The following is a 19569-nucleotide window of genomic DNA, read 5'->3' as shown; positions in this document are numbered from 1 at the left end:
TTTATCAAAAAAAATTACTAAAGAATTTGGGGCTCATAAATAGCACTAAATTGGATGTTCAAAATTGATCCACCAATTTTAAAAGCTACCCATAATTAGTTCAAACAAAATGTTTTCCAAAAACAAGTACTTATGAATTTAGGGCTAATTTAAGGCTCTTAAATAGAACTAAATTAAATGTTCGAAAATGATCCACTAACTTCAAAAACTACCCCTGAGTAGTTCTAACTCATTTTTTTCCAAAAACAAGTACTTATGAATTTAGGGCTAATTTAAGGCTCTTAAATAGAACTAAATTAAATGTTCGAAAATGATCCACTAACTTCAAAAACTACCCCTGAGTAGTTCTAACTCATTTTTTTCAAAAAACAAGTACTTAGAAATTAGGGCTAATTTAAGGCTCTTAAATAGAACTAAATTGCATTTTCAAAAACGATCCACCAACTTCAAAAACTTCGCCTCAGTAGTTCAAAAATTTCTTTTACATTTTTATATCGAAAATATCGATTTTTAATAAACAAATTAATTTTTTTAAACTTTGGAACCTATTATATTTACATTTTTTTATTTTTACATACCTGAAAATAGTAAGAATATTTTGCAAAAAAAAATTTGGAGTAGTCATCCAAAAAGGGTAATCAGGTTATCAGTAAAACATTTTGCAAGGTATTTTAGTCGTATTTCCATGTATGTAAATATAAAAAAAATAAGCCCTAAATTTTGACACCTTTAAGACCTTCCTGAGAGTATTCCTTCAATGTGTGGACAAACTAAGAAAGCATTAAACTTGAATTTTTGCAATTATTTCGCGAAATTATGCTAGCATTAAATTCGGCAATAGAGCATTGCGGAGCCTTAAAAAAGCCCCAAATTTTGACCTATAGTAGAACTTCCAACGAGTGCTCCTTCATTGTGCGGACAAACTAAGATAGCGTTAAATTTGAATTTTTGCAATTATTTCGCGAAATTATGCCGGCATTAAATTTGGCAATAAAGCATTGATGAGCCTTAAAAAAGCCCTAAATTTTGACCTATAGTAGACCTTCCTACGAGTACTCCTTCGCTTTTTAGACAAACTAAGATAGCGTTAAATTTGAATTTTTGCAATTATTTCGCGAAATTATGCCGGCATTAAATTTGGCAATAAAGCATTGATGAGCCTTAAATAGCCCTAAATTTTGACCTATAGTAGACCTTCCTACGAGTACTCCTTCGCTTTTTAGACAAACTAAGATAGCGTTAAATTTGAATTTTTGCAAATATTTCGCGTAATTATGCCGGTATTAAATTCGGCAATAGGGCATTGCGGAGCCTTAAAAAAGCCCTAAATTTTGACCAATAGTAGACCTTCCTAAGAGTGCATTGTATGGACAAGCCACCTTAATGTTAAGCTAGCTTGTCCACAAGTTATTTTCAAAGAAAATGCCGAGCATTAAATTCGTCACTAGGGCATTAAATTTGCATTAAATTAGTCCTTAATTTTCAAATAGGTTTTATCCAGATCGGATGATGTGGACAAGCCAGGTTAACGGACCTATACAGTTTCCCGTATAAATCCCCATGGGAAATTCAGACAGGATTTGACATAGGAAAAAAATCAAAACGAGGTTCCTCGTTTGCCATGTCAAATACCATGTTAAATACCATGTTAAATACCAAGTGAAATCCTTTATCATTATTTTAAAAAAAATTTCCATGTCAATTTCCATGTCAAACCACATGTGAAATCCTTTATCATTTTTTTTTAAATTTTCCCATGTCAAACCCCATGTCATTCGCCATGTGAAATCCTTTATCATATTTTGAAAAATTGTCCCATGTCATTCCCCAAGTGAAATCCTTTATCATTTTTTTAAAAAATTTTGAAATGTCAAATCCTCTTTCGCCCTATTGAAAATCTCCACATGAGAAACTATATGGGAAACCACATGGAAATCCACATGGGAAACCATATAGGAAATGGAACACGATTTCATGTGCATTCTTACACATTCTGAAATTTCAAACCTTTCACATGAATTTAAATATAGGAAACGATATAGGATTTCATTTTGGAATTTTCAGTTGGCTGCTTTATGCAGGCGGCAGTTTACAAAAAATAGTAATTATTTGATTAAATATCAAATAATATTACTGCAACTCATCTGAAAATAAAAAAAAGTTTGCTTTACTTCTGACTTAGACTCAGCTTTTATAGTATTCCAGACTGATCTCAACTGTAAGAGAAAATATTTTCGCCATCTGGTGGCGTAATTGTGGAAAAATAATGATGATCTACTTCTATATTAAAATTTCCCATGTCAAACCCCATGTCAATCCCCATGTGAAATCCTTTATCATTTTTTTGAAAATATGATAAGGGATTTAACATGGGGTTTGACATGGGAATTGACATGGGAAAATGTTTTAATAAAATGATAAACGATTTCACATAGGAAATGACATGGGAAAATTTATCAAAAAAAATTATAAACGATTTCACATGAAGAAACATGGGAATTGACATAACCCTAATAACACAAGATCTCTTGGGATATATTGATAATATCCTGCAGATATCTAAGGGATGTCCTATGGATATCAAAAAGATCTCTTAAGGATATCCAAAAAAGCGGCGGTTTGGATATCCTTTGGATATCCCATGGATATTTTCTGGATATCTCTATAGACTTTCATAAATGTCCTCCAGATATCCCATAGATATCGTCAGGATACCCCACAGATATCATCAGGATATCCCATAGATATCGTCAGGATATCCCACAGATATTTTCAGGATATTCTCAGTATATCTTCTGGATGTCAAGAAGATATTCTCAGGATACTGTTTTTAAAGTCATTATGAGACTACGAGTGAGAATATTCTGTGAATTAAATTTTATATAAATAAAATAAAATGCAACTTGTTTTTCTCATTCGTGATTCATTCCTTTATTCATATGCTTAATATTGTCAGAAAATAAATTGGCTTTAAACAATATAAATTCTTCCCCGCAAATAACGAATAACTTTTAATAATATTAATCAGTTAACTTCACTCGTATAAAAACACATAGCAAATATTAAGTATGAAGTTACTTGAATATAGAAATTTTTCATTTGGGGCAGCTGCTGCACCAAAATTTTTTCAGTGTATAAATATATAAATAAATAAATAGTTGATTAAAATCTACTGCGCAGCCGTAAAAGCTATAATAAACTACTGCGCATAAATAATTGTTTACTTTATTTCTTACATTTATAAATAATACTGTAAGCTTACACGAAGTTTACAGAAAGTTTACAATCTTACACTGCAGATTACGGTAAAGAGGACATTTGCAGCTCACCTTAATTTCACCTGATGTTTACTCTGTAAGCTAAAGAATCTTAGGTTTAAACTCAAGGGAAGCTTACAGCAGGATATTGTACTGTGTGGGATATGTTTTTGGAAGGTTTCTTTCTGTTGTTTCGAATGGTGCAAAATTTTTTTTAAAAATTCAAAATTTGACCCTTTTTTTTAAAATACAAAATTTTTTTTACTTTTTTTGGAAAGTATGGTCATTTTTAATTATTTTTTTTGATAGTTAAGAGCATTTGAACCTTCGTGACGTCACAAATCATGGCGCATGACACGCAAACTTCTCAGGTATGTGAAAAGCACAATTTTGAATATTTTTTAAAAAAACCTTTTGGAAAATGTTCAGAATAACATAGACTCTGTCTGTTATGTGCGGAAAATTCAAAATTTTGCGTTTAAAACGTTTTTTAAACAATGTTAAGGTCACAAATCATGGCGCATGACACGCAAACTTCTCAGGTAAGTGAAAAACACAATTTTGAATATTTTTTAAAAAAACCTTTTGGAAAATGTTCAGAGAAACATAGACTATGTCTGTTATGTGCGAAAAATTCAAAATTTTGCGTATAAAACGTTTTTTAAACAATGTTTAAGTTGGTTGTCACAAGTAAGGAAAAATACACGAATTGCTTATATGTAGGCATTGTTTAAAAAACGTTTTAAACGCAAAATTTTGAATTTTTCGCACATAACAGACAGAATCTATGTTATTCTGAACATTTTCCAAAAGGTTTTTTTAAAAAATATTCAAAATTATGCTTTTCACATACCTGAGAAGTTTGCGTGTCATGCGCCATAATTTGTGACCTTAACATTGTTTAAAAAACGTTTTAAACGCAAAATTTTGAATTTTCCGCACATAACAGACAGAGTCTATGTTATTCTGAACATTTTCCAAAAGGTTTTTTTAAAAAATATTCAAAATTGTGCTTTCCACATACCTGAGAAGTTTGCGTGTCATGCGCCATGATTTGTGACGTCACGAAGGTTCAAATGCTCTTAAAAATGTGTACTTTCACCACAAAAAATATTGAGATGTCCTTTTTTGTTATTTTCGAGATATTAATTAATTAATTAATGTTAAAAAAATGAAATATTTTGCAAATAAATAAAGTTATTGCAATTCTAAAGTTACGAACTGAAAGCTGACGTAATTCCGCATCCAACCTGCCGTATATTAACTATTTTGGATTGAAGGGATTTTTTATAAACAATTTCAATGTTAGCCAATTATTTGTTAACAATCCACTAATCAAAAGTACTTCATATAGGGCTCGTTGGATGCGGAATTATGTCAACTTTCATTTACTAACGTCAGAATTACGATAACTTTATTTGTTTATAAAATATATTTGTCACTTTTTATTAACCCTAATAATAATTAATTAATTATAACTAAAAATAGTAAATATTATATAAGTAGATGAAAAAAATTTTGACATATGAGGCAAAATTCCTGAAATGTCCAAACAAAAAATTAAAAGTTCTCGAATTTAATCCATACTTTTCTAAAATGTTGTTATTGTTGGTGAAAGTCTAAAAATCAATTATTATTGAATTTAATAAAATAGTTTTTGAATTACAACGTTTTTAATTTTCAACTTTTGAAAAAAAAAAATTTTTTCAATATACAATATTTGTAAGTAGAATGCATAAAAGTTAACATATATATAATGATTTTTAAAGCTTTTTTGACGGGCTACAGGCTGTTAAAAAATTTTTTTTTTTTTTTTTAATAACATTTGACCTTGAACTTCAAGGTCAAAATGTTAATTTACGTTTATCTCAAAATCGGATTTTTTAAAATTATTTTTAACTATCTCAATGGAAAGCTTGACTAATTTCCTACAAAACATGTAATTTTCAGAGTGGGATCTTTTAAAGTTTTTGAGATATTAATTAATTAATTAATTAATTAATTAATTAATTAATGTTTATAACAAATGAAATATTTTACAAACAAATAAAGTTACCGTAATTCTGAAGTTAGCAATTGAAATTTAACGTAATTCCGCATCCAACGAGTCATGTATAAAGTATTTTGGATAAGTAGATTGTTAATAAACAATTAGTTAACATTGCAATTGTTTATTACAAATATACTTATCCAAAATACTTCATATAGGGCTCGTTGTATGCGGAATTAGCTTAAATTTCAATTGGTAAGTTTAGAATTACCATAACTTTATTTGTTTGTAAAATATTTTATTTTTTACTAACAACAAGCATCCAAAAGCCCTATATGAAGTATTTTTGTTCAATTTTAGTTAAATAACAATAAAAAATGAAATATCTTACAAACAAATAAAGTTATCGTAGATCTAAATTAACCAATTGAAAGTTAAGCTAATTCCGCATCCAACGAGCCCTGTATAAAGTATTTTGGATAAGTATATTGGTAATAAACAATTGCAATGTTAACTAATTGTTTATTAACAATCTACTTATCCAAAATACTTCATACAGGGCTCGTTGGATGCGGAATTACGTTAAGTTTCAATTGCTAACTTCAGAATTACGGTAACTTTATTTGTTTGTAAAATATTTCATTTGTTATAAACATTAATTAATTAATTAATTAATTAATATCTCAAAAACCTTAAAAGATCCCACTCTGAAAATTACATGTTTTGTAGGAAATTAGTCAAGCTTTCCATTGAGATAGTTAAAAATAATTTTAAAAAATCCGATTTTGAGATAAACGTAAATTAACATTTTGACCTTGAATTTCAAGGTCAAATGTTATTTAAAAAAAAAATTTTATTAACAGCGTGTAGCCCGTCAAAAAAGCTTTAAAAATCATTATATATATGTTAACTTTTATGCATTCTACTTATAAATATTGTACATTGAAAAAAATTTTTTTTTTCAAAAGTTGAAAATTAAAAACGTTGTAATTCAAAAACTATTTTATTAAATTCAATAATAATTGATTTTTAGACTTTCACCAACAATAACAACATTTTAGAAAAGTATGGATTAAATTCGAGAACTTTTAATTTTTTGTTCGGACATTTCAGGAATTTTGCCTCATATATGTTTTCCAAAGGTTTCTTTCTGCTCTTTCGATTAGTGAAAAAAATTTTTAAAAATTCAAAATTTAACTTATTTTTTAAAAATTAAAAATTTTTTGACTTTTTTTTTAAATTGGTCTTTTTTTATTTTTCAAATTGTTTTTAGAAAAAAATATGGAACTGTCCTTTTTCTTTGTCTTCGAAATATTAATTAATTAATTTATTAGAGTTAATAAAAAATGATATATTTTATAAACAAATAAAGTTATCGTAATTCTGACGTTACTAAAAGAAAGTTGACATAATTCGGCATCCAACGAGCCCTATATGAAGTATTTTTTATTATTGGAATGTTAATAAACAATTGGCTAACATTGCAATATTTTTTTGTGGTGAAAGTACACATTTTTAACTTTCCAATAAAAAAATAAAATAAAAAAAGACCAAACTTTACAAAAAAGTAAAAAAAAAGTTTGATTTTCAAAAAAAGGGTCAAATTTTGAATATGTATTTTTAAAAAAATTTTCCACCATTCGAAAGAGCAGGAAAAAACCTACCAAAACAAACAGGGGTCAAATTTTTTTTCATCTTTTTGTTCAATAGTTATAAGTCTTTAAAAATTCACTGTTTAAATTGTTCAAAAAATTTCAACCCCCTCCCTCTTCTATAGTTTTTGAAAAAACCTAACAATACTTCGTAGCTAAAGTACTAACTCCTAGGGCTAAACAATGTGCAAGTTACAGCAATTTATCGTAAAATATCATTGGAAATATAAAAAACAATTTTATTTATAACTTTATTTTATTTAGCAATGTAAACGGGGTTACAAAATTTTAAAATGCCTATTCGTACTAAATAGTACCATTTAAATTAATTATACGAAAAAAGATAATAGAAAAGTAAATAACAAAATCGTAAATTAGACTTTGTTGTTATTCGGGTTTAGGATGAGTCGACGCGCGTTAATTTGAACGTTATCGATTTTCTATGCCAAGAGAATAAAATTACTAAATGAACAATTCAAATAATACTATAGAATTACATACATAGTTATTATATCAATATACGTATTAAATAAATTGTGAAACCTTATTTTTTAATTTTTTATTTTATGTTTATGCATTATTGTAAAATCACACGAATCACAAACATTGCATATAAGTATACGTCTATAATATTGTCGATAATTTAAGGTTATTTAAAGGTAACATATACAGAATAATATACAGTACTGTTAAGAATTATGCGAACTCTTCTTTATCGATGACTATAAAATGGCTGAAATCTTAAAAAATATTAAAACTGAAAGTTTTTCCAGTGAAATGAAAAAGTAGTAAAAACACTGAAAATTAATTTTTAATGAGATGTCTACCCTCACAACAAAAGGATATCCTGAGGATATCCTAATCTAATGTAGGATATCCTGAAAACGTCCATATGATATCCTAGGATATCCTGAGGATATCCTCAGAACATCCAAACCGCCGTTACGTACGATAATTTTGGGATATACTGGGAATATACTGAGGATATTCTGGGATATTCTGGTATATCCTGAGGATATTTTAGGGATATCCCTGGGATATTACAGGGATATCCTAGTGATATCTTGGGGATATTCCTAGGATAAACTTGGTATATCGTTAAAATATTCTAGAAATATCGCTAAGATCTCCCTAGGATATCATTATGATTGAAATTTTGACTATTTGAGATAGCGATTTTTTGATGCAAATACGTTTCCCGTGATTGTCAATCATCTTTCAAATCTAGGCCTTAAAGTTGATAATTAGAGCATATATTTAAGCCAAAAATGCGATTTTCGACACTTTAAATTCGTTTTTTATGGGACTGACCGAATGAAAATTTTTTGTCCTAACACACGCACCGAAAGTACACCATTTCTTACCTGTGTAGCGGGAGAAAAGTTTGTCTTTTCCGACGAGCGGGAGGGAAAGTTACATTCCCTCCCGGTGACGTCACTGAGCGGGAGGGAGTACAGTTGAGCAAATGTTTTATAGTTAGCTCTTGAGTTGGTTTCAAGAGATTTTTTAAAGAAAAAGTAGAAAAAAGAATTCTTGTACACTGAGAGAAGTTTAACACAACATCTGCATTTTTTGAGGGACAGATATTGTACCACAATTATGTGCAGACGCAGTACTAAAATCGAACAGCAGCAGCGCCAATTGAGTACTGATTCTGACCTAACTTGTGGGACAAACGATTTAGTACAGTATCTGTCCACCAAAAAGCGCAGCTGCGATACAATTTAGAACCGATGTTGCTCGAAAGGTTAGGTACACTATCTGAACGTGTGTTTAGTACGAAATCTGTGTTTAACTTCTCTCAGTGTAGACAAGGTAAATCATTTTAGCTATCTTGGAAATACATTATAAATACATCCAAAAAATGTTTTCCATTTTTATTTAATTAATTTGTATATTAGGGTTGTTTTATGGATACCTTAGGGACATTTTTAGAACGACTCAAGGATATTCTAACCCATAAGATAATATAGACATACTGTGGATATCCTTAGGACGTCCTAAAGACATCCCTAATTATTCCAGGAATATCCTTGGGATATCCTAATAATATCCGGGGAAATGATTAGGATATCCCTGGGACGTCCTAGGGATATCCTTAGATATCCCTGGGATATCCCTAGGATATCCTAACCGCCGCTACTTTGGATATCCTTAAAGTATCCTTAGGATATCCCTGGGGTATCCCTAGGATATCCAAGGGATGTTTTTGGAATATCCTAGGATATCTGGTGCTGTGAGGGTAATTAAAAAATTATCTTCAACACAATACTTTTTTTAAATTTTCAAAAATTAAAATTTGAATGCGGGCGCCAGCTGAACCCCACCTGGGTTTCTCAGTTTTTGAATATTTTGAAATTCTATATAAGATTATATTTTTTTATATATAGACAAATCAAATAATAATATCTAAATCGGTTCATCGTTAAAACCCCAATTTAAAATCTTAGATTAAATCATACGCCAAGGGTTCGAGCCCAGTAGGGTTAAAATTTTAATTTAAATCTTCGAGTTTAATTTAAAACTTATAGGCTGTTCGTTCGTTTCAATATACAGAAACTTGACATATTTTAAATAGGTTGAATCAATGATATTTTCCAAAAAACTTTAGTTATACAAAAACTAATTAAATTAACCCTCATAACAAAAGGATATCCATATCAATGGTCGATATCCTAGAATAGTCCCCAGGATATCTTGGGATATCCCTAGGATATCCAAACCGCCGGTCTGTGGGACATCAACAGGATATTCACAGGATATGCCTAAGACATCCACAAAATATCTATTGGATATTATATCGCAGAATATCCATGGGATATCCTCAGGATATATTCTTAGGATATTCACGGGATATTGCTTCCTCATGGAGGAAGTATTGTTTTCGCGAAATTTTTCGAACTCATTTTTTTGACATATCTTTATGTTTTTTGACCTCAGGAATCCAAAAATGACATTTTTAGAAAATGTCATTCCGTATGTGTGTGTGTGTGTATATACATTACATTTTCATAAATATCTCAAATTCTATAAGAGCTTTAGGGCTGAATTTTTTTTTAAATTGTAGATCTCACTTGGGGACATAAAATGAGAAAACTTTGGGACAAATTAATACATATTAACTATATTTTTTTTGACTTTTAAAATTTTTGAAAAATCGTTTTTTGCCCATAACTTGAAACACATGTTTTGAAAGTTAGGATGTTTTTACTTAATTTTGTAGAGTTTTTTAAGACGCATTTTTTGAGCTATTGACGAACAATCTGCTATCATTTTATCCAAAGTTATTGACATTTTAAAAATCATAAAAAATCGTTTTTTGCTTATAACTTTAAAAAAATGTTATGACACCTACAGTTTTTTTAGTTTCATTTTGTAGAGATTTTCAAGACGCATCTTTTGACCTATTAACGAACATTTTACGATTACTTTATCCAAAGTTATTGACATTTTAAAAATAAATAATATTGATAAAAACCTGTTTGCATTTTTTGCTCAAAAATCTTTATGTATATGTAAAATCATTATAATTAGATTAGAAAGCTTTTTCTTGGTGATAAACTTTTTTTAATTTTTATGCAAAAATAAATATTTTGCGATCGTAAACTGATCGCAAAATATCTCCATGAGGAAGCAAAGTGTTCATGGAATGAACACAAAAATACATACTTCAACTTGGCAGCGGTTTTTAATATCTCAACATATATTTTTAAAGGTTAAAATTGTTAAGCTAATATAATGAATAATAATATAATAAAAACAAAAATCTTATGAGCTTCTAATTTATTTTAAATGAAGATTTTAAACGCATTTTTCAAAGTTTTTAAATAAACTCATGCACTTAATGTATAATTAATATTAAAAGTTATTCGTTATTTGCGGGGAAGAATTTATATTGTTTAAAGCCAATTTATTTTCTGACAATATTAAGCATATGAATAAAGGAATGAATCACGAATGAGAAAAAAATTAGTTAATAATTTTTCAAATTAAACAACTTTCTCGAAAAACAAGTTGCATTTTATTTTATTTATAAAAAAATTTAATTCACAGAATATTATCACTCGTAGTCTCATAATGACTTTAAAAACAGTATCCTGAGAATATCTTCTTGACATCCAGAAGATATACTGAGAATATCCTGAAAATATCTGTGGGATATCCTGACGATATCTATGAGATATCCTGATGATATCTGTGGGATATCCTGACGATATCTATGGAATATCTGGAGGACATTTATGAAAGTATATAGAGATGTCCAGAAGATATCTTGTGGATATCCTCAGATATCCATGGGATATCCAAATTGCCGATTTTTTGGATATCCTTAAGAGATCCTTTTGATATCCATAGGACATCCCTAGGATATCTGCGGGATATTATCAATATATCCCAAGATATCTTGTGTTATTAGGGAATGAGCAAATTAAACAAACACTTATTAATATAGATCTTTTGACACTTTTAAACAAAAAAGTAACAGAATTATATGACAAAGTTACTTTATAATTATATAATGGTTACATTACAATAACATCACAATGTGACATAAGAATATAACCTATTGCTTTATGTAAATATGACATAATGTGTTTGGTGGGTAGTTAAACCAACTAATAAAATAGTTATGCCAATCAATAAAAATAGTAATCACACGGAAAAAAATTTTACGACGAGAACGAGCTATTTGGGATTATAATTAATATGAAGAACGACACATCCAACGCAGTGAATAAGTTTGACCGTAATAGCCGAATGTTTAGCCAATTTCGCTAAATTGAATTTAGATTTAATCTTTCTGTTCAGTCATTTTGGGAATTTTATATCGCTCTTTCATTTTTGACTAAATGTTTAACTATCATGGCGAAAAAATTCTCAGATTGTACTTTTTTCCGTGCACAACTAATAAATTAGCAAGAGAATAGTTTATTAACTAAAAATGGTCTTATCAAAAATGGTAACCCTAACCAATTTTTTCTCTCAGTGTATTATTATTATTATTAATTTGATGCAAATAAAAAATGTCTACCCATTTGCAAGTTTATAGTAAAAATCTTATACTTAAAATCTGCTAAGTAAAATTTCTGAAAAATTTCAGAAACGCTATTTTCTTTTAACTATATCTATTTACTATTTTCTTAACCAATAGAGAGGGGAGATTTACTTAGGTATTACTCTTCTTGTAATAATAGTGTAATATTTTGTAATAATTCGTTATTACGTTGGCTTAATGCCCTCTAATACCTCTGCAATAGCCTGTAATATCTCTAATAAACAGTAATATTTAGTAATAAATGTAATAATAGCATAATAATATTTGATAATAAGTGTAATATTAGAGTAATAAGGTAATCAAGTGTACACTTTTTTATAAGCAGTAAATTCCTCATCGACATTTTTTTTTTATTCATTAATAATTCAATACTGTTTATTAAAATATACTGATTTTACTCAAATTTGATAACGAATTAAACAAATTTTAATGAAATGGATTTTCTACAATATATAAAAAAATTTCTACGTTTTTTTTTATCTAATAATTTGACCGAAATGCCCTTGTATAAATATTTCTACACACGTGCAAGAATTATTCGGCGTTTTAGTAGAATAAATTTTTTTTTCATTGAGAAAAACGAAATAAAAGTTAAATAATTGTTTTTAATAGTTTACTTTACTTTTTATATTTAATTAACTCAATATTAAAAAGTTTTTATAATCTTCTTTAGCAAATATTATTTAAAATAATTCAAATTAAATTTCCAATAAATAGTAAAGAAATCATTTTTCTATTTAATACTTCTGAATGAATTAGAATTATTAATTAATTAATTAATTAGATTAATAAATTATACTATATGTAAGAAAACAATACTTTTCTTACTTTCAGTTTCTAGATATTTAGAAGAACATGTTGAAGTAATTTAAATATCGCGGGAATTTCGTTCCAACCTTAAACTTATTTATAATTTCAAACAGAATGTAACAAAAAAATATGCAATAATCAATAAGTAATCTGCAAACCTTTACTCACCGGGGAATATGTCGAAGATCTCGGTTATTTTTAATATCACTACTTATGAACCAAATCTCTAAAAGCTTCTCGGCACCTTCAAAAAACTGCACATTTTCAATGTTATTATCTTTATTTGTAGCCGCCATCATTTGACAAAATAAAATACACGCGATAAGCGTTGAGCTTTAATAAATGTAATTTAAATTTAAATATGAAATAAAATTAACTATATTCTAAGTGTTGTATATGTGCTTTTTATTTTAACTAGTTAGATATGAATTGTTAAATGATAAATGTATGTCAGAAATTTGAAAAAAAACTGAAGGCAAAATCGACACTTGACTGCTAGAAGTTAGAAGTACAATCGTTTTTCCACAAACATGTTGTCACACACGATATACTGGTAAAATTTCAACCACGTCTACTCAACGATAGCTGTAATAACGCAAATGACTAGCGCGTGGCGCATCAGTACAGCGTCTCCATCACACAATCAGAGATATAATGCTACACATGCGCAACTCTTGAGCAAAACTCAGACGTCTTCGATAACATTTTATATACCTTCCTATATATATATATATATATATATCTACAAATAATAATTTCGTATTCATACATTCTTTTCGTTTTCTTTCTTTCATTTTGTCCTTCCGCAAATTGTTGTTAGATAAGCCAAAAATTGTAGAGTGTGTGAAATTGAAGATTTCTGTTCAAATTTCATTTCATAAATGCATACCAAAAATTATGTATATAGGCAATTAGTTTTTTAAAAAATATATTTTCGCGGTTTTTTTCTGGAATAGAATCCGTATTTAAAAACATTTTCCTTTATTTCAAATTTTAGATTTAATAATTTGTAAAATAACATATATACATTTAAAATTCAGAATATATCCATGCAGTTATTACAACCCTAATAACACAAGATATCTTGGGATATATTGATAATAAAAAATCGGCGGTTTGGTTATCACATGGATATCTGAGGATATCCACAAGATATCTTCTGGATATCTCTATAGACTTTCATAAATGTCCTCCAGATATTCCATAGATATCGTCAGGATATCCCACAGATATCATCAGGATATCTCATATATACCGTCAGGATATCCCACAGATATTTTCAGGATATTCTCAGTATATCTTCTGGATGTCAAGAAGATATTCTCAGGATACTGTTTTTAAAGTCATTATGAGACTACGAGTGATAATATTCTGTGAATTAAATTTTTTTATAAATAAAATAAAATGCAACTTGTTTTTCGAGAAAGTTGTTTAATTTGAAAAATTATTAACTAATTTTTTTCTCATTCGTGATTCATTCCTTTATTCATATGCTTAATATTGTCAGAAAATAAATTGGCTTTAAACAATATAAATTCTTCCCCGCAAATAACGAATAACTTTTAATATTAATTATACATTAAGTGCATGAGTTTATTTAAAAACTTTGAAAAATGCGTTTCAAATCTTCATTTAAAATAAATTAGAAGCTCATAAGATTTTTGTTTTTATTATATTATTATTCATTATATTAGCTTAACAATTTTAACCTTTAAAAATATATGTTGAGATATTAAATATCCCGTGAATATCCTAAGAATATCCCACGGACATCCTGAGGATATAATATCCTATAGATATTTTGTGGATGTCTTAGGGAAATCCTGTGGATATCCTAAGGATGTCCTGTTGATGTCCCACAGACCGGCGGTTTGGATATCCTAGGGATATCCTGGGGACCATTCTAGGATATCGACCATTGATATGGATATTCTATGGATATCCTTTTGTTAGAGGGTACATTTAAAGTTCAGAATATATCCATGCAGTTATTACAATTAATTATTAATTGCTTAAAACAAAGAACTTATTTAAAAATGATCAGAATTTAAATGATATATTTTAAAGTCAAATATTCGATACATAATGTTCTCTGCACTCCACTTCACGTGGATGGTTACTCATTTGTTTTGACTAAGAGTTTGTCGGCATACTAATCTAAAGTATGTCCCATTATAAACCCAAGCAACCAAGACTCTTCTTAACTAAATCTGAAATATACTTCTTCAATTTTGAAATTGTTTTTTGAATTCTAGATTTTTTCTTAATTTTTTATGTTTTTGTTCCTTTGTCATGTTAAAAAGCAAGAGTCAAAGATTTAATATTTTCGGAACCAATGTTTATTTCTATTTTCTTTCTATTTTTTTAAAAAAAAACTTTGAAATTTTTTCATGGTACACAAGAATTTTAAACTTAAATTTTTTAAAAAATCGAAAATTTTTTTTCGTGTATTTATATGTGGATTGCTAACTTTAAGGGGACTTTCTGGTTTAAAATTGACAAAAAAGACACTTAAAATTTTCATTGTAAGAAAATTATTAAAGAAATTGCAAAAATTCTTTTTAGATATTGTTGCACATTACGTAGAGAAAATTTAAAAAAAAATGTTTGAGTGTATTTAGTTCAATTTCTTAGCTGTAGGTGGCGTCCAGAAGGTTCCAAAAAGGTACCTTTTTTATGCACTTGATTCCGGACAACCAGTAATATATAAATTCTTACGGGAATCTCTTCGTAAAGGTTTATTCTGGACAATAAACCTAAACAAGTTGTAAATTCAGATGTTCATTACATTTTGCTTCCTCTTTACGATTAGCAAAAAAATTTGCTTCCTCGTGAAGAAAGCATTAACATTGAAATAAACATACATAAATAATATAATAATATAAACATTTGAGAAGACAACATTTTTCAGCTAAAATGTGAATTTTTTAACTTTTATTAATTCTTTAAATTTAAATCAAATATAAACTTTATATATACCAATCGATTTGTTTTAATGCAAGAAATAAAATTATTTCATATATACACTTGAATTTTAAAAAACACCAAATTTTATAACTAAAATGTGAATTTTTTATTTTTTAACTTTCATTAATTCTTTAAATTTAAATCAAATCTATACTTTATATATACCAATCGATTCGTCTTGATGTAAGAAATACGATTTTATTATATATCACCTTAAATTTTGCTATTTAAAAATTTTTTCGATTAAAAAAAAATTTTTGGAAAAGAGACGATAAAATTTTTTTTTTGGGATATTTTTAAAATTCTTTCGTCCATTTTGAGATATTAATGTGATAAATAAACCTACCAAATTTTACCTAAATCCATTAAAACCTGTTAAAGTTATAGTGTTCACAAAAAGGGGTCCAGACATACATACACGGAAAAACTTTGTGCATCACTTTCTGTCAAACTTGCCAAGAGATTTTAGTAAACTCGCGACCAAACTCGGAAAAAATGGAAAACTATCATTTTATATAAATGTTTTCTTTTTTATCAAAATTTAGTAGTCACGCTAAGAAATATTCGTTAACGCTGTAAGAAAAATTAAGATTAAGAAAAAATGAATGTCAAAAGTATATTCTTTATATTTGTAAGAACGACATTTTCATTGCGTCGTGTTTACAATTTAGTAGTCTCACGATGAAAACAGCACGCATACAAACAAGCGAAGCTTGTCCGTGTAGCGTCAGCAGTTGAATAGTTCCGGCATACATAGAAAAATGTCTACACAACGAACACTTTTAATAATCCTGTTTGCATAAAAAATTAATTCTGACATTTCCTAAAATTGACCTTATTAATAATATTAAATAATTTATTTTTTTGAAATTTTTTTATTGCACTTGAAATAAGTTTAAACATAATAAAAATTTTCTCGTAAGTGGAAACCCGGTAAGAAGCGAAGAATCGAAAAAAATTCAGAATCTGAATTCCTTTGAATGGGTGATTTTACGTTTTTATTCAATTCCTCGATGAAGCAAAAAAAAGTAGAAAAATCTATTCTTCTTAATTGACTTGGCCAAAATTTATACTCTAAATTATACATGTAACCTGACGCAGTCAATTGCAAGGCATAAAGATACCTCATTTAATCTACAAATTTTCTATTCCTCTAAATACGCTCCTGATGTCATGACACAGTCAATTAAAAGGAATAGACATATCCACTTCACTCTCCAAATTTCTTATTCCTTTCAATGCGCTTCAGAAATTTTGATACTGTCGATTGAAAGGAATAGATATTTAAAATTTACTCTCCAAACATTTAATTTTTCTCTATTCACTACCAAAAATTTGAAAATATTAAACTTTGCGCATTAAGAAGAATAAGAAGTCTGAATTCTTTTCTATTGACTTAATATGTACTGGGAATAGAAAAAAATAGAAAAAATGATTATTCATCTCTCAATCTTGGATTTTCCGACGAGTTGACTCTGAGACTCGAACCCTCGACCATCATATCTCTCAACCGCACTGGGAGCGCCTTAACGCGCTCGACCAGGGGAGGTTATAAAATTTTTTGAGAAAATGTCTTATAATGAACACATTAAACAGATACATATATTATTTTGTTAAGTCATCAAACAGCTTTTCAGATGTTCATTATTACAAAGAGTATATTATCGTATATATATTTTTATGAACATTAATGATATTAATTAATAATTTTGTCAATTTAAATAGTTTTAAATGATTAATTGTGTTAATAAATAAAAATTATATATTTTTTTTTTCTTAAGCTTAAGCTTATGGAAATATTTCCATATAATATAAATAAATAGTTCAGGTCTCATATATTGACTAATATTATTAAAATTCTATTTTACAGAATATTCAAGTATAAAAATAATTTCCCGGTAAGAGGCGAATAATTGAAAAGAACTCAGAGTTCCAATTCTTTTGAATGGGAGCATTTACGTTTTTATTCAATTCCTCGATGAAGCAAAAAAAAGTAGAAAAATCTATTCTTCTTAATTGACTTGGCCAAAATTTATACTCTAAATTATATACATATTATTCTTAACAACCTGACGCTGTCAATTGTAAAACATAGAAATGCCTCATTTATTCTCCACATTTTCTATTCTTCTGAATGCGGTCCAAAATGCGACATTTAAAATTTACTCTCCAAACATTAAATTTTTTTCTATTCGCTTCCAAAAGTTTGAAAATAAGAAACTTCGCGCATTAAGAAAAATAAGAAGCCTGAATTCTTTTCTATTGAGTTATCTCTACTGTGAATAGAAAAGAATTTATTTTTTATATATTTTGATGTTGAATGAGGAATTGAGTAAAAACGTAAATTCACCCATTCAGAAGAATTGAAAATGATCAACTAGTTAAATTAGTTAGTAATTAATTATTACTTATATTCTTTTAAAATCTTAAAATTTATATTCATTTTCTTTCGCTTCTTATAATATTTAAAAAAAATTGAAATGATTAGGAATTATTAATATACTCGCCAGTTTTTTCATTCCTTTCAATACACTTTTAGAAATCTGACGCAGTCGATTGCAAGAAATAGAAATATTTAATTCATATTACAAAATTCCCATTCCTCTGAATACGGTCCTAAAAACTTGACTCAGGCGATTGCGAGGCATAGAAATACTGAATTTATACCCTAAATTTCCTATTCCTCTGAATATGCTCTTAAAAACCTGACGCAGTCAATTGCAAGGCATAAAGATACCTCATTTAATCTAAAATTTTCTATTCCTCTAAATACGCTCCTGATTCCTCTAAATTCCTCCTTGACACAATCAATTAAAATGAATAGACATATCCACTTCACTCTCCAAATTTCTTATTCCTTTCAATGCGCTTCAGAAATTTTGATACTGTCGATTGAAAGGAATAGATATTTAAAATTTACTCTCCAAACATTTAATTTTTCTCTATTCGCTACCAAAAATTTGAAAATATGAAACTTTGCGCATTAAGAAGAATAAGAAGTCTGAATTCTTTTCTATTGACTTACCTCTACTGGGAATAGAGAAGAATTCATTTTTCTGATATTTTGATGTTCAGTGAGGAATTGGGTAAAAACGTAAAATCGCCTATTCAGAAAAATTAAAAATTCTTAACTTCTGCTCTATGTCTGCAAACTTTCAATTTTTCTCTATTCCTCGCTTCTTACCGGGAATGAAATGGTGAGATTAGTATATAAGAAAAATAAACTGTCCTCTTGATATCATTGATATGAATTGTATTTGCGTTGCGTCGGTTAAAGCGAGCGTTTACCCTATCTGTATTTTAGACGATATCAGGTTAAGATGTGATCTCTCGTTCATAGGTAAATTGGATTTCTACATTACTTATCAATTGTCGATATATATACGTATATATGGAGTTTCAGATGGCAACTTTAGTAGTCACGCTATTAAAAGCTATGTATATGTTTTTTTAGTGAAACTTCAGATTTTATTTTTTGATCGACTGACTATTAAATTTTAAAATTCTCAACAATCAATTATTGTACATCAGTAACTTTTTTCTGATTTTAATAGTCAGACTACGAATTATTAATATCTTTGCTTTTTTTCCGAGTTTGGTAAAAAGTTTACTAAAATCTCGTGGCGAGTTTAACACAAAGTGATGCACAAAGTCTTTCCGTGTACACACACATTCATACATCCGGACAATTGATCAGGATTTCATATAACATGTTTCTATATAAGAAAAATTTGTTTTCGCTATTTGGAAAAAAACTGAGTTCAAAATGAGTCGGTGGACCGACTCATTTTGAACTGCAACAAGAATGAACCTCGAGAAACTCATTTTGAACTTCAG

The 19569-nt window shown here is 28.2% G+C and overlaps 1 protein-coding gene across 1 annotated transcript in view; it reads right to left on the bottom strand.

Annotated features, from left to right (window-relative positions):
* The window catches only part of LOC127289495 (S-adenosylmethionine decarboxylase proenzyme), a 278873-nt gene extending 265477 nt beyond the window's left edge, over positions 1-13396 (bottom strand). Inside the window, exon 1 of the mRNA XM_051317461.1 lies at positions 12934-13396. Coding sequence (XP_051173418.1) covers positions 12934-13064 — 131 coding nt within the window. The 5' untranslated portion in view covers positions 13065-13396. The remainder of the gene's footprint in view (positions 1-12933) is intronic.
* Positions 13397-19569: the final 6173 nt, after the last annotated feature.

Source organism: Leptopilina boulardi, unplaced genomic scaffold, assembly GCF_019393585.1.
Source record: "Leptopilina boulardi isolate dan_hultmark-lab unplaced genomic scaffold, ZJU_Lbou_2.1 LbouV2_41, whole genome shotgun sequence".
Taxonomy (NCBI): domain Eukaryota; kingdom Metazoa; phylum Arthropoda; class Insecta; order Hymenoptera; family Figitidae; genus Leptopilina; species Leptopilina boulardi.
The sequence above is the reverse complement of the archived record's forward strand: the minus strand, read 5'-3'. Positions and strand labels throughout refer to the sequence as shown.